This window comes from Haemorhous mexicanus, chromosome 33 (assembly GCF_027477595.1).
Source record: "Haemorhous mexicanus isolate bHaeMex1 chromosome 33, bHaeMex1.pri, whole genome shotgun sequence".
NCBI classification, from domain to species: domain Eukaryota; kingdom Metazoa; phylum Chordata; class Aves; order Passeriformes; family Fringillidae; genus Haemorhous; species Haemorhous mexicanus.
In genome coordinates, this window is record NC_082373.1 from 2,207,003 (window position 1) to 2,228,755 (window position 21,753).

Here is a 21,753-nt window from a genome sequence, read left to right on the forward strand (position 1 = left end):
TTGGAATTTCCGCTCCAAGCCGAGCAGAAAAATCCGAATTTTGGAATTTCCGCTCCAAGCTGAGCAGAAAACTCCTAATTTTTGGGATTTCCGCTGCAGGTGGAGCAGAAAAATCCGAATTTCTGCTATAACACGTGCAGAAAAATCCGAATTTCTGCTATAACATGTGCAGAAAAATCCGAATTTTTGGGGATTTCTGCTCCAAGCCGAGCAGAAATCTGGGAATTTTTGGAATTTCCGCTCCAAGCCGAGCAGAAATCTCGGAATTTTTGGGATTTCCGCTCCAAGCCGAGCAGAAATCTCGGAATTTTTGGGATTTCCGCTCCAAGCTGAGCAGAAATCTCGGAATTTTTGGGATTTCCGCTCTAACCGGGGCAGAAAAATCCGAATTTCTGCTATAACACGAGCAGAAAAATCCGAATTTCTGCTATAACATGTGCAGAAAAATCCGAATTTTTGGGATTTCCGCTCCAAGCCGAGCAGAAATCTCAGAATTTTGGGGGATTTCTGCTATAACACGAGCAGAAATCTCGGAATTTGGGATTTCCGCTGCAGGCGGAGCAGAAAAATCCGAATTTCTGCTATAACATGTGCAGAAAACTCGGAATTTTTGGGATTTCCGCTCCAAGCCGAGCAGAAATCTCCGAATTTTTGGGATTTGCGCTGCAGGCGGAGCAGAAAACTCGGAATTTTTGGGATTTCTGCTGCAGGCGGAGCAGAAAAATCCGAATTTCTGCTATAACACGTGCAGAAAAATCCGAATTTCTGCTATAACACGAGCAGAAAAATCCGAATTTCTGCTATAACATGTGCAGAAAAATCCGAATTTTTGGGATTTCCGCTCCAAGCCGAGCAGAAATCTCAGAATTTTTGGGATTTCCGCTGCAGGCCGGGCAGAAAACTCGGAATTTTTGGGATTTCTGCTATAACACGAGCAGAAATCTCGGAATTTTTGGGGATTTCCGCTGCAGGCGGAGCAGAAAAATCCGAATTTCTGCTCTAACACGTGCAGAAAAATCCGAATTTTTGGAATTTCCGCTACAACCAGAGCCAAAAAGTCCAAATTTCCACTGCAACCGGGGCGGAAAAATCCGAATTTCTGCTATAACATGTGCAGAAAAATCCGAATTTTTGGAATTTCCGCTCCAAGCCGAGCAGAAATCTGGGAATTTTTGGAATTTCCGCTGCAGGCGGAGCAGAAAAATCCGAATTTCTGCTATAACACGTGCAGAAAAATCGGAATTTTTGGGATTTCCGCTCCAAGCCGAGCAGAAATCTCGGAATTTTTGGGGATGTGCGCTGCAGGCGGAGCAGAAAAATACGAACTTCTGCTCCAAGCTGAGCAGAAAAATCCGAATTTTTGGGATTTCCGCTCCAAGCCGAGCAGAAAACTCGGAATTTGGGATTTGCGCTGCAGGTGGAGCAGAAAAATCCGAATTTCTGCTACAACCCGAGCAGAAAAATCGGAATTTTTGGGATTTCCGCTCCAAGCCGAGCAGAAAACTCGGAATTTTTGGGATTTCCGCTGCAGGTGGAGCAGAAAAATCCGAATTTCTGCTATAACACGTGCAGAAAAATCCGAATTTCTGCTCTAACCCGAGCAGAAATCTGGGAATTTTTGGGATTTCCGCTTCAAGCCGAGCAGAAATCTCCGAATTTTGGGGATTTCCTCTGCAGGCGGAGCAGAAAACTCGGAATTTTTGGGATTTCTGCTGCAGGCGGAGCAGAAATCTCCGAATTTCCGCTCCAAGCCGAGCGGAAAAATCCGAATTTTTGGAATTTCTGCTCTAACACGTGCAGAAATCTCGGAATTTTTGGGATTTCCGCTCCAAGCCGAGCAGCAAACTCCTAATTTGGGGATTTCCGCTGCAGGCGGAGCAGAAAAACCAGAATTTCTGCTATAACATGTGCAGAAAAATCCGAATTTTTGGGGATTTCCGCTCCAAGCCGAGCAGAAAACTCGGAATTTGGGATTTCCGCTCCAAGCCGAGCAGAAAAATCGGAATTTTTGGAATTTCTGCTATAACACGTGCAGAAAAATCCGAATTTCTGCTATAACATGTGCAGAAAAATCCGAATTTCTGCTATAACACGTGCAGAAAAATCCGAATTTTTGGGATTTCCGCTCCAAGCCGAGCAGAAATCTCGGAATTTTTGGGATTTCCGCTCCAAGCCGGGCAGAAATCTCGGAATTTTTGGATTTGCGCTGCAGGCGGAGCAGGAGTCCGGGCCGTCCCGGCCGCCGCCGCCCTCACAGGCGGGTGATGTCGGCGGGCTCGGCGGGCTCGGCGGGCGCGGCGGGCGCGGGCTGGGCGCGGCTTTTGGTGTTGGGCAGCCGGTGATCCTTCTTCCACTTCATCCTCCGGTTCTGGAACCAGATCTTGATCTGCCGCTCGCTCAGGCTCAGGGCGTGCGCGATCTCGATGCGGCGCCGCCGGGTCAGGTAGCGGTTGTAGTGGAACTCCTTCTCCAGCTCCAGCACCTGCTGCCGCGTGTAGGCCGTGCGGGAGCGCTTGGGCTCGCCCCCCCGAGAAGTTGGGGTTCACTGGGGAGGGGGAAAAACGGGGGGAAAATAGGGGGGAAAAGGGGGGATTATAGGGGGGAAAATAGGGGGAAAGGAGGGGGGAAAGGGGGGAAATTATGGGGGGATTGTAGGGGGGGAAAGGAGGGGAAAATAGGGGGGAAGGGGGGAAATTATAGGGGGGATTATAGCGGGGGGTGTGGGGGAAAAGGGGGAAAAAGGGGGAAAAGGGGGGAAAAATAGGGGGGGAAGGGGGAAATTATAGGGGGGATTGTAGGGGGGGGAAAGGAGGGGAAAAATAGGGGGGAAAATAGGGGGAAATAGGGGGGAAAATAGGGGGGAAATAGGCGGGAAAAGGGGGAAATTATAGGGGAAATGATAGCGGGGGGGTGTGGGGGGGAAAAGGGGAAAAAAAGGGGGGAAAAAGGGGGGGAAAATAGGGGGAAAAGGGGGAAATTATAGCGGGGGGATTGTAGCGGGGGAAAGGAGGGGAAAAATAGGGGGGAAAATAGGGGGGGAAATAGGGGGGAAAATAGGGGGGATTATAGGCGGGAAAGGGGGAAATTATAGGGGGGATTGTAGGGGAGGGAGGGGAAAAATAGGGGGAAAATAGGGGGGAAAATAGGGGGGGAAAGGGGGAAATTATAGGGGAAATTATAGCGGGGGGGTGTGGGGGAAAAGGGGGGGAAATAGAGGAAAAATTATAGGGGGAAATGATAGCGGGGGTGTGGGGGAAAAGGGGAAAAAAGGGGGAAAAGGGAAAATAGGGGGAAGGGGGAAATTATAGGGGAAATGATAGCGGGGGGGTGCGGGGGAAAAAGAGGAAAAAAGGGGGAAAAATAGGGGGGAAGGGGAAAAATGATAGCGGGGGATGTGGGGAAAAAGGGGAAAAAAGGGGGAAAGGGGGGAAAAAAGGGGAAAAGGGGGGAAAAATTTTAGGGGGTGTGTAGGGGAAAAAGGGGGAAAAAAGGGGAAAAAAAGGGGGAAAAGGGGGAAAAAATATAGGGGGGTGTATGGGGAAAAAGGGGGAAAAAAGGGGAAAAAAGGGGGAAAAGGGGGAAAAAGGGGAAAAATTATAGGGGGTGTGTAGGGGAAAAATGTGGGAAAAAGGAGGGAAAAAGGGAAAAATGATTGGAGGATGTTTGGGGAGAAAGGGGAAAAATACAGGGGGAAATTATAGCGGGGTGTGGGGGGGGGAATGGGGAAAAAGGAAAAAATTGGAGGAAAAAGTTATGGGGGAGTGTATGGGGGAAAATGGGGAAAAAATGGGAAAAGGGGAAAAAAGGGGGAAAGGGGAAAAAAGGGGGAAAAGGGGGAAAAGAGGGGGAAAAAGGGAAAAAGGGGGAAAAGGGGGAAAAAAGGGGGGAAAAGGGGAAAAAGGGGAAAAGGGGGAAAAAAGGGGGAAAAGGGGGAAAAGAGGGGGAAAAAGGGAAAAAGGGGGAAAAGGGGGAAAAAAGGGGGAAAAGGGGAAAAAGGGGAAAAAAGGGGGAAAAAGGGAAAAAATTATAGGGGGAAATTAGAGCGTGGGGGGGAGAAAGGGGAAAAAAAGGGAAAAAGGGGGAAAAGTGGAAAAAATTTTAGGGGGGGGTGAATGGGGGAAAAAGGAGGGGAAAAGGGAAAAAATAAATCAGGAAAAAATTACAGGGGTGTGTGGGAAAATGGGGGAAAATGGGAAAAAAAGGGGGGGATTATAGGGGGTTATAGTGGGGTGTGGGGGAGAAACGGGGGGAAATGGGGGAAAAAAAGGGGAAAATGGGAAAAATGATAGGGGGGTGTATGGGGGGAAAGGGGGGAAAAAGGGGGGAAAAAGGGAAAAAAGGGGGGAAAAAGAGGAAAAAATGGGGAAAAAAGGGGGAAAAAATGATAGGGGGGTGTGTGGGAAAAAAAAGGGAAAAAAGGGGGAAAAAAGAGAAAAAAGGGGGGAAAAAGGGGGGGAAAAGAGGGGAAAAAAGGGGAAAAAGTGGAAAAAAGGGGGAAAAAGGAAAAAAGGGGGAAAAAAGGGGAAAAAGGGGAAAAAATGATAGGGGGGTGTGTGGGGAAAAAGAGGGGGAAAAGGGGGGAAAAAAGGAGGGAAAATGGGGGAAAATGGGAAAAAAAGGGGGAAAAAGAGGAAAAAAGGGGGAAAAGGGAAAAAAGGGGGGGAAAGTAAAAAAAGGGAAAAAAAGGAAAAAAGGGTAAAAAGGGAAAAAAGGGGGGAAAAAGGGGGGAAAAGGGGAAAAAGGGGGAAAAAGAGGAAAAAAGGGGAAAAAAAGGGAAAAAGAGGAAAAAAGAGGAAAAAAGGGGGAAAAAAGGGGGGAAAAGGGGGAAAAAGGGAAAAAAGGGGGAAATGATAGGGGTGTCGGGGAAAAGAGGGTAAAAAAAAAGATTAAAACGGGGAAAAGGGGGAAAAATGATGGGGGGGTGTGGGGGGAGAAAAGGGGGAAAAAGGGGGAAAAGGGAAAAATAAAATATAGATAGAGAGGAAATGGGGAAAGGGGGAAGGGAAAATAAAGGGGAAAAAAGGGGGAAAAGAGTGGAAGTAGGATAGAAGAAAATCAAATTAATACCAAAAATATCCCGGCAAAAAGTCAGATTAATGGAAAAAGAAATTCGGGGGAAAATCGGATTAATGGGAAAGAAAAATGGGCGAAAAATCGGGTTAATAGAACAAAAAACTGGGGTAAAAAGGGGGAAAACGGGGAAAAAATCAGTTCGAGGGGAAAGGAGAAATGAGAAAGAGGAGAAGAGAAAAAAGGAGATGGGGAAATGAGGGAAATGTGAAAATAGCAGGCAAAAAAAAAAGGGTGACAGGGAAAAATGCAGGAAAAATGAGATTAACAGGGAAAAGCAAAGGGGAAAATTCGGGTTAACGGAAAAAGAAATAGGCAAAAAACAGGTTCAGGGGAGAAATGTTAAAAAATAATCAGATTAATGGGAAAAACCGCGGTGAAAAATGAAATAAATGAAATAATTACATTTAAAATAAATAAAGAAGGGAAGAATCAGCAGATATTCAGATTAACAACAAAAAAAAAAGGATCAAAAAAGGTCAAATACGGAAAAAAAATAAACACGGGAAATAAATCAAATAAAGGCAGCAAAAATAATCAAAGGAAGAAAACGGGAGCGGGGAAAAAAAACCAGAAAAAAGTTAAATAAACAAAAATGAGCAACGAAAAATAAATAAATAAAAAGAAAAGAAAACAAGGCCCAAAAAAAAAGGGGGAAAAAAATAAAGGAAGGGGAAAAATCGCACAAAAAAATTCAATGTATAAAGGCAGGAAAGGAGGGGAAGAAAAGTCAAAGGGCAAAATAAGAAGCGGGGAAAATAAATTTAAAAATCAAGAAATAAAGGGAAGAAAGGAGAAAATGCAAGGGACAAAAAATCCGGGGAAATGGAATTAAAAAATAAATAAATGAGGGAGGGAAGGAGAAGGAGAGGAAATCCCAACAGAGGAAAAAAGCGGAAAAATTGAATTTAAAAAATAAATAAACGAGGGAGGGAAGGAGAAGGAGGAGAAAATGAAATGGACAAAAAAAAGGGAAAAAATAAAAAATAAGGAAAGAAAGAAGGAGAGGGAGAAGAAAACCCAATGGACAAAATCAAAGCAGGAAAAATATAAAATATAAACATATATATAAAATAAAAATATAAATATATAAAAAATAAAAATATAAATATATGTAAAATAAAAATATAAATATATAAAATAAAATATAAATATATAAAGATAAAATGTAAATATATAATATATAAATATAAATATATATAAAATATAAATATAAACATATATAAAATATAAATATGAATATATGTAAAATATAAATATATGTAAAATAAAAATATAAAGAAAGAAAGAAAGAAACGAGAGAGAGAGAGGAAAACCCAACAGAAGGAAAAAGGGGGAAAATTGAAATTCAAAAACAAAAAAAAAAAAGGAAAAAAAGGAGAAAAAACCCCAATGGACAAAGTAAAAGCAGGGAAAAAATGAATTAAAATAAAAATAATTAAATAAGGAAGAAAAGGAGAAAAGGAAGAAAAACCAAGGTACAAAAAAGAGGAAAAAATAAATTCGCATTCAATAAATAAATAAAGGAGGAGAAGAAAACCCAACACGGGGAAAAATGAAATAAATAAATTAATGAAGAAAGGAATGAATTAGGAGAGGAAAATAAGAAAAGCCAAGGCACAAAAACCCCCAAAACCCAAATTAAAGCCCAAAAAACCCCAAACCCCCCCAGAACCCCCGGGGGCAGCAGAGAGAACCCGCCAGGGCAAACCCCAAAATCCCGATTATAAACCCCAAAATCCCGATTATAAACCACAAAATCCAGATTGTAAACCCCAAAATCCGCATAAAGACCCCAAAATCCCAATTATAAACCCCAAAATTCAGATTATAAACCCCAAAATCCCGATTGTAAACCACAAAATCCCGATTGTAAACCACAAAATCCAGATTGTAAACCCCAAAATCCAGATTATAAACCACAAAATCCCAATTATAAACCCCAAAATCTTGATTGTTAACCCCAAAATCTTGATTAAAACCCCAAAATTCCCGATTATAAACCCCAAAATCCGCATAAAGACCCCAAAATCCAGATTATAAACCCCAAAATCCCGATTATAAACCCCCAAATCCCGATTGTAAACCCCAAAATCCAGATTATAAACCCCAAAATCCCAATTATAAACCCCCAAATGCCGATAAATAACCCCAAAATATTGATTAAAACCCCAAAATTTTGATTAAAACCCCAAAATCCAGATTGTAAACCCCGAAATCTCGATAAATAACCCCAAATCTCGATAAATAGCCCCAAAATTCCGATTAAAACCCCAAATCCCGATTAAAACCCCAAAATGCCGATAAATAACCCCAAAACCTCGGCCGGAAATGGGAGCTCGGGCAGGGATTGCCCGGCTGGGAAAAAGCGGCTGAAAAGGGAATAAAAATGGAATAAAAATGGGAATGAAAGGGAATAAAAATGGGAATGAAAATGGAATAAAAATGGGAATGAAAAGGGAATAAAAAGGGACTGAAAAGGGACCAAAAATGGACTAAAAATGGACTGAAAAGGGACCGAAAAGGGATTAAAATTTGCCTAAAAAGGGGAATAAAAAAAGTATAAAAAGGGACTGAAAAGTGACTGAAAAGTGACCAAAAAGGGACCAAAAAGGAACTAAAAAGTGACCAAAAAGGGGAATAAAAATGGACTAAAAATGGACCGAAAAGGGACCTAAAGGGGACCGAAAATGGCCTAAAAATGGGAATAAAAAGGGAATAAAAAGGGACCGAAAAGTGACTGAAAAGGGACTAAAAAGGGACCGAAAAGGGACTAAAAAGTGACCAAAAAGGGGAATAAAAAGGGACCGAAAAGGGACTAAAAATGGACCAAAAATGGACTAAAAAGGGACTGAAAAGGGACTGAAAAGGGACTAAAAAGGGACCGAAAAAGGGAATAAAAAGGGACCAAAAAGGGACCGAAAAGGGACCAAAAAGTGACTGAAAAGTGACCGAAAAGGGACCGAAAAGTGAATTTTTGCGGGTCCCGGCGCCGAAGGCGGCCCCAAAGCCGGGATCGATGGGTGTGGGATCAGCGGGGCAGCCGGAAATCCCCAAACACACCGAAATAACCCCAAAATGTCAGAAATAACACCAAAACTGTCAGAAATAACCCCAAAATGTCAGAAATAACCCCAAAATGTCAGAAATAACCCCAAAATGTCAGAAATAACCCCAAAATGTCAGAAATAACCCCCAAAATCGTGTCAGAAATAAACCAAAAATGTCAGAAATAACCCCAAAAATCGTGTCAGAAATAACCCCAAACTGTCAGAAATAACCCCAAAATGTCAGAAATAACCCCAAAAATGTCAGAAATAACCCCAAACTGTCAGAAATAACCCCAAAACTGTCAGAAATAACCCCAAAATGTCAGAAATAACCCAAAATGTCAGAAATAACCCCAAACTGTCAGAAATAACCCCAAAACTGTCAGAAATAACCCCAAAAACTGTCAGAAATAACCCCAAAAATGTCAGAAATAACCCCAAAAATGTCAGAAATAACCCCAAAAACTGTCAGAAATAACCCCAAAAATGTCAGAAATAACCCCAAAACTGCCAGAAATAACCCCAAAAATGTCAGAAATAACCCCAAAATGTCAGAAATAACCCCAAAACTGTCAGAAATAACCCCAAAACTGTCAGAATTAACCCCAAAAATGTCAGAAATAACCCCAAAAACTGTCAGAAATAACCCCAAAAATGTCAGAAATAACCCCAAAAATGTCAGAATTAACCCCAAAACTGTCAGAAATAGCCCCAAAACTGTCAGAAATAACCCCAAACTGTCAGAAATAACCCCAAAATGTCAGAAATAACCCCAAAAATGTCAGAAATAACCCCAAAACTGTCAGAAATAACCCCAAACTGTCAGAAATAACCCCAAAAATGTCAGAAATGATCCCAAAAATGTCAGAAATAACCCCAAACTGTCAGAAATAACCCCAAAATGTCAGAAATAACCCCAAAAATGTCAGAAATAACCCCAAAACTGTCAGAAATAACCCAAAACTGTCAGAAATAACCCCAAACTGTCAGAAATAACCCCAAAATGTCAGAAATAACCCCAAAATGTCAGAAATAACCCCAAAATGTCAGAAATAACCCCAAAACTGTCAGAAATAACCCCAAAATGTCAGAAATAACCCCAAAACTGTCAGAAATAACCCCAAAAATGTCAGAAATAACCCCAAAACTGCCAGAAATAACCCCAAAACTGTCAGAAATAACCCCAAAATGTCAGAAATAACCCCAAAACTGTCAGAAATAACCCCAAAATGTCAGAAATAACCCCAAAACTGTCAGAAATAACCCCAAAAATGTCAGAAATAACCCCAAAACTGCCAGAAATAACCCCAAAAATGTCAGAAATAACCCCAAACTGTCAGAAATAACCCCAAAACTGTCAGAAATAACCCCAAAATGTCAGAAATAACCCAAAACTGTCAGAAATAACCCCAAACTGTCAGAAATAACCCCAAAATGTCAGAAATAACCCCAAAAATGTCAGAAATAACCCCAAACTGTCAGAAATAACCCCAAACTGTCAGAAATATCCCCAAAAACCGTGTCAGAAATAACCCCAAAAACGTGTCCAAAATAACCCCAAACTGTCAGAAATAGCCCCAAACTGTCAGAAATAACCCCAAAATGTCAGAAATAACCCCAAAACTGTCAGAAATAACCCCAAAACTGTCAGAAATAGCCCCAAAATGTCAGAAATAACCCCAAAATGTCAGAAATAACCCCAAAATGTCAGAAATAACCCCAAAATGTCAGAAATAACCCCAAAACTGTCAGAAATAACCCCAAAATGTCAGAAATAACCCCAAAACTGTCAGAAATAACCCCAAAAATGTCAGAAATAACCCCAAAACTGCCAGAAATAACCCCAAAACTGTCAGAAATAACCCCAAAATGTCAGAAATAACCCCAAAACTGTCAGAAATAACCCCAAAATGTCAGAAATAACCCCAAAACTGTCAGAAATAACCCCAAAAATGTCAGAAATAACCCCAAAACTGCCAGAAATAACCCCAAAAATGTCAGAAATAACCCCAAACTGTCAGAAATAACCCCAAAACTGTCAGAAATAACCCCAAAATGTCAGAAATAACCCAAAACTGTCAGAAATAACCCCAAACTGTCAGAAATAACCCCAAAATGTCAGAAATAACCCCAAAAATGTCAGAAATAACCCCAAACTGTCAGAAATAACCCCAAACTGTCAGAAATATCCCCAAAAACCGTGTCAGAAATAACCCCAAAAACGTGTCCAAAATAACCCCAAACTGTCAGAAATAGCCCCAAACTGTCAGAAATAACCCCAAAATGTCAGAAATAACCCCAAAACTGTCAGAAATAACCCCAAAACTGTCAGAAATAGCCCCAAAACTGTCAGAAATAACCCCAAAATGTCAGAAATAACCCCAAAAGTGTCAGAAATAACCCCAAAACTGCCAAAAATAACCCCAAAACTGTCAGAAATAACCCCAAAACTGTCAGAAATAACCCCAAAACCGTCAGAAATAACCCCAAAATGTCAGAAATAACCCCAAAAACGTGTCCAAAATAACCCCAAACTGTCAGAAATAACCCCAAACTGTCAGAAATAACCCCAAAAATGTCAGAAATAACCCCAAAATGTCAGAAATAACCCCAAAACTGTCAGAAATAACCCCAAAACTGACAGAAATAACCCCAAACTGCCAGAAATAACCCCAAAATGTCAGAAATAACCCCAAAATGTCAGAAATAACCCCAAAAATGTCAGAAATAACCCCAAAAACTGTCAGAAATAACCCCAAAAATGTCAGAAATAACCCCAAAACTGTCAGAAATAACCCCAAAATGTCAGAAATAACCCCAAACTATCAGAAATAACCCCAAAACTGTCAGAAATAACCCCAAAACTGTCAGAAATAACCCAAAACTGTCAGAAATAACCCCAAACTGTCAGAAATAACCCCAAAATGTCAGAAATAACCCCAAAATGTCAGAAATAACCCCAAAACTGTCAGAAATAACCCCAAAATGTCAGAAATAACCCCAAAACTGTCAGAAATAACCCCAAAAATGTCAGAAATAACCCCAAAACTGCCAGAAATAACCCCAAAAATGTCAGAAATAACCCCAAACTGTCAGAAATAACCCCAAAACTGTCAGAAATAACCCCAAAATGTCAGAAATAACCCAAAACTGTCAGAAATAACCCCAAACTGTCAGAAATAACCCCAAAATGTCAGAAATAACCCCAAAACTGTCAGAAATAACCCCAAACTGTCAGAAATAACCCCAAAATGTCAGAAATAACCCCAAAAATGTCAGAAATAACCCCAAACTGTCAGAAATAACCCCAAACTGTCAGAAATATCCCCAAAAACCGTGTCAGAAATAACCCCAAAAACGTGTCCAAAATAACCCCAAACTGTCAGAAATAGCCCCAAACTGTCAGAAATAACCCCAAAATGTCAGAAATAACCCCAAAACTGTCAGAAATAACCCCAAAACTGTCAGAAATAGCCCCAAAATGTCAGAAATAACCCCAAAATGTCAGAAATAACCCCAAAATGTCAGAAATAACCCCAAAATGTCAGAAATAACCCCAAAACTGTCAGAAATAACCCCAAAATGTCAGAAATAACCCCAAAACTGTCAGAAATAACCCCAAAAATGTCAGAAATAACCCCAAAACTGCCAGAAATAACCCCAAAACTGTCAGAAATAACCCCAAAATGTCAGAAATAACCCCAAAACTGTCAGAAATAACCCCAAAATGTCAGAAATAACCCCAAAACTGTCAGAAATAACCCCAAAAATGTCAGAAATAACCCCAAAACTGCCAGAAATAACCCCAAAAATGTCAGAAATAACCCCAAACTGTCAGAAATAACCCCAAAACTGTCAGAAATAACCCCAAAATGTCAGAAATAACCCAAAACTGTCAGAAATAACCCCAAACTGTCAGAAATAACCCCAAAATGTCAGAAATAACCCCAAAAATGTCAGAAATAACCCCAAACTGTCAGAAATAACCCCAAACTGTCAGAAATATCCCCAAAAACCGTGTCAGAAATAACCCCAAAAACGTGTCCAAAATAACCCCAAACTGTCAGAAATAGCCCCAAACTGTCAGAAATAACCCCAAAATGTCAGAAATAACCCCAAAACTGTCAGAAATAACCCCAAAACTGTCAGAAATAGCCCCAAAACTGTCAGAAATAACCCCAAAATGTCAGAAATAACCCCAAAAGTGTCAGAAATAACCCCAAAACTGCCAAAAATAACCCCAAAACTGTCAGAAATAACCCCAAAACTGTCAGAAATAACCCCAAAACCGTCAGAAATAACCCCAAAATGTCAGAAATAACCCCAAAAACGTGTCCAAAATAACCCCAAACTGTCAGAAATAACCCCAAACTGTCAGAAATAACCCCAAAAATGTCAGAAATAACCCCAAAATGTCAGAAATAACCCCAAAACTGTCAGAAATAACCCCAAAACTGACAGAAATAACCCCAAACTGCCAGAAATAACCCCAAAATGTCAGAAATAACCCCAAAATGTCAGAAATAACCCCAAAAATGTCAGAAATAACCCCAAAAACTGTCAGAAATAACCCCAAAAATGTCAGAAATAACCCCAAAACTGTCAGAAATAACCCCAAAATGTCAGAAATAACCCCAAACTATCAGAAATAACCCCAAAACTGTCAGAAATAACCCCAAAACTGTCAGAAATAACCCAAAACTGTCAGAAATAACCCCAAAACTGTCAGAAATAACCCCAAAAATGCCAAATCCCGAGCGGAGGCTGCGGGACGGGAAATAAAGTGAATTTTGGGGGGGAAAATTGGGTGAGGATGGGGAGGGAAATTGGGGGAAAAAAGGGGAATAAAGTGAATTTTTAATGGAAAATAAAGTGGGGATGGGGAGGGAAATTAAAGGGGAAATAAAGGGAATTTTGGGTAAAGAACAGAGTGAGGGTGGGGAGGGAAATGGGTGAAAAAAAGGGGAATAAAGGGAATTTTGGGTGGAGAATAAAGTGAGGATGGGGAGGGAAATTAAAGGGGAAATAAAGTTAGAGAATAAAGTGGGGATGGGGAGGGAAATGGGGGGAAAAAAGGGGGATAAAGGGAATTTTTAATGGAAAATAAAGTGAGGTTGGGGAGGGAAATTGGGGCAAGAAATAAAGTTATTTTTGGGTTGGGAATAGAGTGAGGATGGGGAGGGAAATCAGTAAAAAAAGAGGAATAAAGGGAATTTTGGGTGGAAAATTGGGTGAGGATGGGGAGGGAAATGGGTGAAAAAAGGGGAATAAAGTGAATTTTTAATGGAAAATAAAGTGAGGATGGGGAGGGAAATTAGAGCAAGAAATAAAGTTATTTTTGGGTTGGGAATAGAGTGAGGGTGGGGAGGGAAATGGGTCAAAAAAAGGGAAATAAAGTGAATTTTTAATGGAGAATAAAGTGAGGATGGGGAGGGAAATTAAAGGGGAAATAAAGGGAATTTTGGGTAAAGAACAGAGTGAGGGTGGGGAGGGAAATGGGTGAAAAAAAGGGGAATAAAGGGAATTTTGGATGGAGAATAAAGTGAGGGTGGGGAGGGAAATTGGGGCAAAAAATAAAGTTATTTTTGGGTGGAGAATAGAGTGAGGATGGGGAGGGAAATGGGTCAAAAAATGGGGAATAAAGTGAATTTTTAATGGAGAATAAAGTGAGGATGGGGAGGGAAATTGGAGCAAGAAATAAAGTGAATTTTGGGTTGGGAATAGAGTGAGGATGGGGAGGGAAATGGGGGAAAAAAGGGAAATAAAGGGAATTTCTGGCAGGGAAAAGAGCGAGGGAAATCCAAGGCAGAGGAGGAGAAATAAAGTGAATTTTTGGCCGGGGCTGGAAGGGAAAAATGAAGAGATTTTTTAACGGGGGTGGAAATGGGGCAGAAAATGAAATTATTTTTTAGCGGGGCAGAAAATGAAATTATTTTTTAACAGGGCAGAAAATGAAATTATTTTTTAACGGGGAAGAAAATGAAATTATTTTTTAACAGGGAGAGGAGGGAAATCGGGATCGAGGTGAAAATAAAGAGATTTTTAACAGAGAGAGAAAGTGGGAAATCAGGGAAAATAACGGGAAATGGGAAATAAAAAATGAAATAAAATTGTTGGGGATCAGAGAGGGGATGGGGAGGGAAATCAGGGAAAATAAATAAAATAAAATGAAATAAATAAAATAAAATAAAATAAAGTTATTTGTTATCAGAGAGAGGATGGGGAGGGAAATCAGGGAAAATAAATAAAATAAAATAAATAAAATACAATAAAATGAAATAAAGTATAAAATAAAATAAAAAATAAATAAAATAAAGTTATTTGTTATCAGAGAGAGGATGGGGAGGGAAACCAGGGAAAATAAAATAAAATAAAATAAAATAAAATAAAATAAAATAAAATAAAATAAAATAAAATAAAATAAAATAAAATAAAATAAAATAAAATAAAGTTATTTGTTATCAGAGAGGGGATGGGGAGGGAAATCAAGGAAAATAAAGAAAATAAAATGAAATAAATAAAATACAATAAAATGAAATAAAGTATAAAATAAAATAAAATAAAATAAAATAAAATAAAATAAAATAAAATAAAATAAAATAAAATAAAATAAAATAAAATAAAATAAAATAAAATAAAATAAAATAAAATAAAATAAAATAAAATAAAATAAATAAAGTTATTTGTTATCAGAGAGGGGATGGGGAGGGAAACCAGGGAAAAGAATAGAAAATAGAAAATTAAATAAAATGAAGTTATTTTGGAGCAGAGTGAGGATGAGGAGGGAAATCCAAGCCCAAAATGAAGTTATTGCTGAGCAGAGTGAGGGTGGGGAGGGAAATCGAGTCAAAAATAAAATTATTTATGGTCATGATGAGGAGGGAAATCGAGTCAAAAATAAAATTATTTCTGGAGATGGGGAGGGAAATCCGAGGCTGAGGTGGAAATAAAGAGATTTTGGAGCAGAGTGAGGATGGGGAGGGAAACCAAAATAAAAAATAAAATTATTTCTGAGCGGGGTGAGGATGATGAAGGAAATGAAGAATTTCTGATCCGAGTGAGGATGATGAGGGAAACCAAAACAAAAAATGAAGAGATTTCTTTGCAGAGTGAGGATGAGGAAGGAAATGAAGAGATTTCTGAGTGGGGTGAGGATGATGAAGGAAACCAAAATAAAAAATGAAGAGATTTCTTTGCAGAGTGAGGATGATGAAGGAAACCGAAGCCAAAACTGAAGTGAGTTCTGAGCAGAGCAGGGAGGATGAGGAGGGAAACCAAAATAAAAAATAAAATGATTTCTGAGTGGAGTGAGGATGAGGAGGGAAACCAAAGCCCAGAATAAAGTTATTTCTGAGCAGAGTGAGGATGAGGAGGGAAATCAGAATAAAATAAAGTGATTTCTGAGCAGAGTGAGGATGATGAAGGAAAGCAGAGGCAAACCTGAAGTGATTTCTGAGCCGGGCAGTGAGGATGAGGAGGGAAACCAAAGCTGTAAATAAAGTGATTTCTGATCAGAGGGAGGATGAGGAAGGAAATCAGAATCAAAACTAAAATTACTTTTGAGCAGAGTGAGGATGATGAGGGAACCCAAAGCCGGAAATAAAGGGATTTCTGAGAGGAGTGAGGATGAAGAAGGAAACCAGAGCTGAACCCGAAGTTCTTTTTGAGCAGAGCAGAGTGAGGATGAGGAGGGAAACCAAAACCAAAAATAAAATTCTTTTTGAGCAGAGTGAGGATGAAGAGGGAAACTGAAGTGATCTCTGATCAGAGTGAGGATGAGGAAGGAAACCAAAGCCAAAAATAAATTCTTTCTGAGCGGAGTGAGGGTGAAGAGGGAAACTAAAGCCGGAAATAAAGTGATCTCTGAGCAGAGTGAGGATGAGGAGGGAAACCAAAACCAAAAACGAAATTCTTTCTGAGCGGAGTGAGGATGAAGAGGGAATCCAAAGCCAAAACTAAAGTGATCTCTTATCAGGGTGAGGATGAAGAGGGAAACCAAAGCCAAAAATAAAAGTCTTTCTGAGTGGAGTGAGGATGAGGAGGGAAACCAAAGCCGGAAATAAAGTGATTTCTGATCAGAATGAGGATGATGAAGGAAACTTAAGCCAAAACCAAAATTATTTTTGAGCAGAGTGAGGATGATGAGGGAAACTAAAGTGATTTCTTATCAGAGTGAGGATGAAGAGGGAAACCAAAGCCAAAAACAAAATTCTTTCTGAGTGGAGTGAGGCTGATGAAGGAAACTTAAGCCAAAAATAAAAGTCTTTTTGAGCAGAGTGAGGATGAGGAGGGAAACCAAAGTGATTTCTTATCAGAGTGAGGATGAAGAGGGAAACCAAAGCCAAAAACGAAATTATTTCTGAGCGGAGTGAGGATGAGGAGGGAATCCAAAGCCGGAACTAAAGTGATTTCTGATCAGAGTGAGGCTGATGAAGGAAACCAAAGTCAAAAATGAAATTATTTTTGAGCAGAGTGAGGATGAAGAGGGAAACCAAAACCAAAAATAAATTCTTTCTGAACGGAGTGAGGATGAAGAGGGAATCCAAAGCCGGAAATAAAGTGATCTCTGATCAGAGTGAGGCTGATGAAGGAAACCAAAGCCGAAAATTAAAGTATTTCTGAGCAGAGTGAGGATGAAGAGGGAAACCAAAGCCGGAAATAAATTCTTTCTGAGTGGAGTGAGGATGAGGAGGGAATCCAAAGCCGGAACTAAAGTGATTTCTGAGCGGAGTGAGGATGATGAAGGAAACCAAAGCCGAAAATTAAAGTCTTTTTGAGGGGAGTGAGGATGAGGAGGGAAACCAAAGCCGGAACTAAAGTGATTTCTGATCAGAGTGAGGCTGATGAAGGAAACCAAAGCCAAACCCAAAATCATTTCTGATCAGAGTGAGGCTGATGAAGGAAACCAAAACCAAACCAATATCATTTCCGAGCGGAGCGAGGCTGATGAAGGAGACCCGCTCGGAGCCCGGCTCCCCGCGCCCCCCGGGCCCAGCCGCGGCTCCCGGTGCCTACCGGTGCTGACGTGGATTTTCTTCATCCAGGGATAAACCACGGGCGCCTTCCCCGCCGCGCCGGGCTCGCCCTCGGGCTCCCCGCACGCCGCCGGCCCGGGGGGCTCGCAGAGCTGCGGCTTCTCGGCCAGGTGCTGCCTCCCCCCTCCTCCTCCTCCTCCTCCTCCTCCTCCTCCTCCTCCTCCCCCCGCTCCGCGGAGCCCCCCGCAGCCGAAGGGGCGCTCGGGGAAGGCGGCGCGGGGCGCCCCGAAGATCTCGGGGGGCTGCTGCGGGAAGCCGGGCTCCCTCCGCCCGTACAAGTCGGGCTCGGGGATGTAATTGCTCTGCGAGTACTCCTCGCACGGAGGGAACTTGGGGTCGATGTAGTTCGAGTCCATCAAATAAGAGCTCATGATCATTAATTTCTGGAGTGGGAAATAATTTTTCTCGCTTTGTCGTTTTTCTGCTCCGCAGAGCCCTCCTACTCCGCGGCCGCCCCGTAAAGTTTCGGGCACCATGTGACGGCCGCGGCCAATAGCGCCCGGGCCGCGGGCCCCGGATCAGGAACCCAAAGAGCTCAGAAATTGCCCCAAAACGGCCGGGGGAGAGGGGGCACCCAGGGACCCGGATCGGGCGGGGGAAGGGGCGGGAAATTCACCGGGATGGCGATGGGGAGGGGTGGGAGGGGAGGTTGGGGTCGGGGGAGTGACCGGAGTGGGGAAAGGAGCAGAAATTGCATTAAATTCACCCAGATTGGGGTGGGAGGGGAGGTTGGGGTCGGGGGAGTGACTGGAGTGGGGGAAAGGAGCAGAAATTGCATTAAATTCACCCAAATTGGGGTGGGGAACAGGGGGAGGGTGAGGGGAAAGCTCAGAGCAGGGATTAGAGGGGAAAAATTGCACGAAATTCACCCAAATTGGGGTGGAGAGCAGTGGGAGGGAGATTTGAGTCAGGGGAGTGCCTGGAGCAGGGGTGAAGGAGCCAAAATTGCATTAAATTCACCCAAATTGGGGTGGGGAACAGGGGTAGGGGAGGCTGGGTTCAGGGGAGTGCCCGGAGTGGGGGAAAAGGAGCCGAAATTGCATTAAATTCACCCAAACTGGGGTGGGGAACAGGGGGAGGGGAGGTTGGGGTCAGGGGAGTGCCTGGAGCGGGAATAAGAGAGAAGAAATTGCACGAAATTCACCCAAATTGTGATGGAGAGCAGTGGGAGGGAGATTTGAGTCAGGGGAGTGCCTGGAGCAGGGGTGAAGGAGCCAAAATTGCATTAAATTCACCCAAATTGGGGTGGGGAACAGGGGGAGGGGGGGCTGGGGACAGGGGAGTGACCAGAGTGAAGGAAAGGAGCAGAAATTGCACGAAATTCACCCAAATTGGGGTGGGGAGGGGTGGGAGGGGAGGTTGGGGTCAGGGGAGTGCCCGGAGTGGGGAAAGGAGCCGAAATTGCGTGAAATTCACCCAAATTGGGGTGGGGAACAGGGGGAGGGGAGACTGGAGTCAGGGGAGTGCCCGGAGTGGGGGAAAGAGCCAAAATTGCATTAAATTCACCCAAATTGGGGTGGGGAACAGGGGGAGGGGAGGTTGGGGTCAGGGGAGTGACCGGAGTGGGGAAAGGAGCAGAAATTGCACGAAATTCACCCAAATTGGGGTGGGGAACAGGGGGAGGGTGAGGGGAGCTGCCCAGAGCGGGGATTAGGGAGCAGAAATTGCACGAAATTCACCCAAATTGGGGTGGGGAGGGGTGGGAGGGGAGGTTGGGGTCGGGGGAGTGACTGGAGTGGGGGAAAGGAGCCAAAATTGCATTAAATTCACCCAAATTGGGGTGGGGAACAGGGGTGGGAGGGTCAGGGGAGTGCCTGGAGCAGGGTGAAGGAGCCAAAATTGCATTAAATTCACCCAAATTGGGATGGGGAGGGGAGGTTGGGGTCAGGGGAGTGACCGGAGTAGGGGAAAGAGCCAAAATTGCGTGAAATTCACCCAAAATGTGATGGGGAGGGGTGGGAGGGGAGGTTGGGGTCGGGGGAGTGACCGGAGTGGGGAAAGGAGCCAAAATTGCATTAAATTCACCCAAATTGGGGTGGGGAACAGGAGGAGGGTGAGGGGAGCTGCCCAGAGCTGGGATAAGGGAGCAGAAATTCCACGAAATTCACCCAAATTGGGGTGGGGAGGAGTGGGGAGGGAAGGGGTTAAGTCAGGCCGTGAGGGAGGCAGCTGAAATTCCACAAAATGCCATAAAATTCACCCAAATTGTGATGGAGAGCAGCGGGAGGGGAGATCCGGGCTGAGGGGCCAGCCCGGGCCGAGGATAAAGGACCAAAAGTGTCCTAAAATTCCCCAAATTGTGATGGAGAGCAGGGGGAGGGGAGGTTGGGGTCAGGGGAGTGCCCGGAGCGGGATAAAAGAGCCGAAATTGTGTGAAATTCACCCAAATTGGGGTGGGCAACAGCGGGAGGGTGAGGGGAGAGCTCAGAGCGGGGATTAGAGGGGGAAAATTCCAGAAAATTCACCCAAAATGTGGTGGGGAACAGTGGGGGAGGGGATTTGGGGTGAGGGGAGTGCCCAGAGCGGGGATAAAGGAGCGAAAATCCCACAAAATTCCCCCAAAATGTGACGGGGATCGGTGGGAGAGGAAGGGTTAACTCAGGCCAGGGGTGAGGGAGCTGAAATTCCAGAAAATTCCACAAAATTCCCCAAATTGTGCTGGGGAGGGGTGCGAGGGCTCAGGCCAGGGATAAAGGAGCGAAAATCCCAGAAAATTCACCCAAAATGTGACGGGGAACAGTGGGAGAGGAAGGGGTTAACTCAGGCCAGGGCTGAGGGAGCTGAAATTCCATAAAATTCCATAAAATTCCCCAAATTGTGCTGGGGAGGGGTGGGAGGGGGATTTGGGGTCAGGGGAGAGTTCAGGCCAGGGATAAAAGAGCGAAAATCCCACAAAATTCCCCCAAAATGTGCTGGGGAACAGTGGGAGAGGAAGGGGTTAACTCAGGCCAGGGCTGAGGGAGCTGAAATTCCATAAAATTCCATGAAATTCCCCAAATTGTGGTGGGGAGGGGTGGGAGGGCTCAGACCAGGGATAAAAGAGCGAAAATCCCACAAAATTCCCCCAAATTGTGCTGGGGAGGGGTGGGAAGGGAAGGGTTAACTCAGGCCGTGGGTCAGGGAGCTGAAATCCCCTAAAATCCCCTGAAATTCCCCCAAAATGGGCTGGGGAGCAGTGGGGGAGGGGATTTGGGGCCGGGGCGGAGCCCAGGCCAAGGATCAGGAACCGAAATGCCCCAAAATTGCCCCAAATCTGCAGCGGGGCCGAGGACGGGGGAAGGGAACAAAAATTCCCTGAAATTGCCCCAAATTTGGGGGTGGGGGGCGGGGGTGGGATTGTTTGGGTCATTTTTGGGAGGATTTGGGGCGGTTTGGGGTCAGTTTGGGGTCAGTTTGGGGTGAGTTTGGGGTGGTTTGGGATTATTTGGGTCATTTTTGGGAGGATTTGGGGCTGTTTGGGGTCAGTTTGGGGTGGATTTAGGGTGGGTTTGGGATTATCTGGGTCATTTTTGGGAGGATTTGGGGCTGTTTGGGGTCAGTTTGGGGTCAGTTTGGGGTCATTTTTGGGAGGATTTGGGGTGGATTTTGGGTGGTTTGGGATTGTTTGGGTCATTTTTGGGAGGATTTGGGGCGGTTTGGGGTCAGTTTGGGGGAGTTTGGGGGAGTTTGGGGTCAGTTTGGGGTGGTTTGCGGTGAGTTTGGGGTCAGTTTGGGGTGGTTAGGGTGATTTGGGGTGGGTTTGGGGTGGGTTTGGGATTATTTGGGTTTTATTTGGGAGGATTTGGGGTGGTTTGGGGTGGTTTGGGGTCAGTTTGGGGTCAGTTTGGGGTGGGTTTGGGGTGGTTTGGGGGAGTTTGGGGTGAGTTTGGGGTGGTTTGGGGTCAGTTTGGGGTCAGTTTGGGGTGGGTTTGGGGTCAGTTTGGGGTCAGTTTGGGGTGGATTTAGGGTGGGTCTGGGATGGTTTGGGGTGGGGTTGGGATGGTTTGGGGTGGTTTGGGGTCAGTTTGGGGTCAGTTTGGGGTGGGTTTGGGGTCAGTTTGGGGTCAGTTTGGGGTGGATTTAGGGTGGGTCTGGGATGGTTTGGGGTGGGGTTGGGATGGTTTGGGGTGGTTTGGGGTCAGTTTGGGGTCAGTTTGGGGTGGTTTGGGGGAGTTTGGGGTGGATTTTGGGGGAGTTTGGGGTGGATTTGGGGTGGATTTGGGATTATTTGGGTCATATGTGGGAGGATTTGGGGTTCTTTGGGGTGAGTTTGGGGGAGTTTGGGGTGGTCTGGGGTGGGTTTGGGGGAGTTTGGGGTCAGTTTGGGGTGGGTTTGGGGTGAGTTTGGGGTGGATTTGGGATTATTTGGGTTATATTTGGGAGGATTTGGGGCTGTTTGGGATGGTTTGGGGTGGTTTGGGGTGGGTTTGGGGTTCTTTGGGGTTCTTTGGGATGGTTTGTCTTGGTTTGGGGTGGATTTGGGGTTAGTTGGGGTTATTTGGGGTTATTTGGGGTTCTATGAGGTTATTTGGGATGGTTCCTTTGGTTTTTGGGTTTTGGGGGGTTGTTTGGGGTTCTTTGGGATGGTTTGTTTGGGTTTGGGGTGGATTTGGGGTTAT

The 21,753-nt window shown here is 43.7% G+C and overlaps 1 protein-coding gene across 1 annotated transcript; it reads right to left on the minus strand.

Moving 5' to 3' along the window:
- Positions 1 to 2,239: 2,239 nt before the first annotated feature.
- On the minus strand, positions 2,240 to 17,575 carry HOXC4 (homeobox C4). Its single transcript, XM_059872012.1, is given in 3 exon segments — positions 2,240 to 2,527; positions 2,529 to 2,545; positions 17,136 to 17,575. Coding segments are annotated over 3 exon segments (690 nt in total). The 5' UTR covers positions 17,533 to 17,575; the 3' UTR covers positions 2,240 to 2,251.
- Positions 17,576 to 21,753: the final 4,178 nt, after the last annotated feature.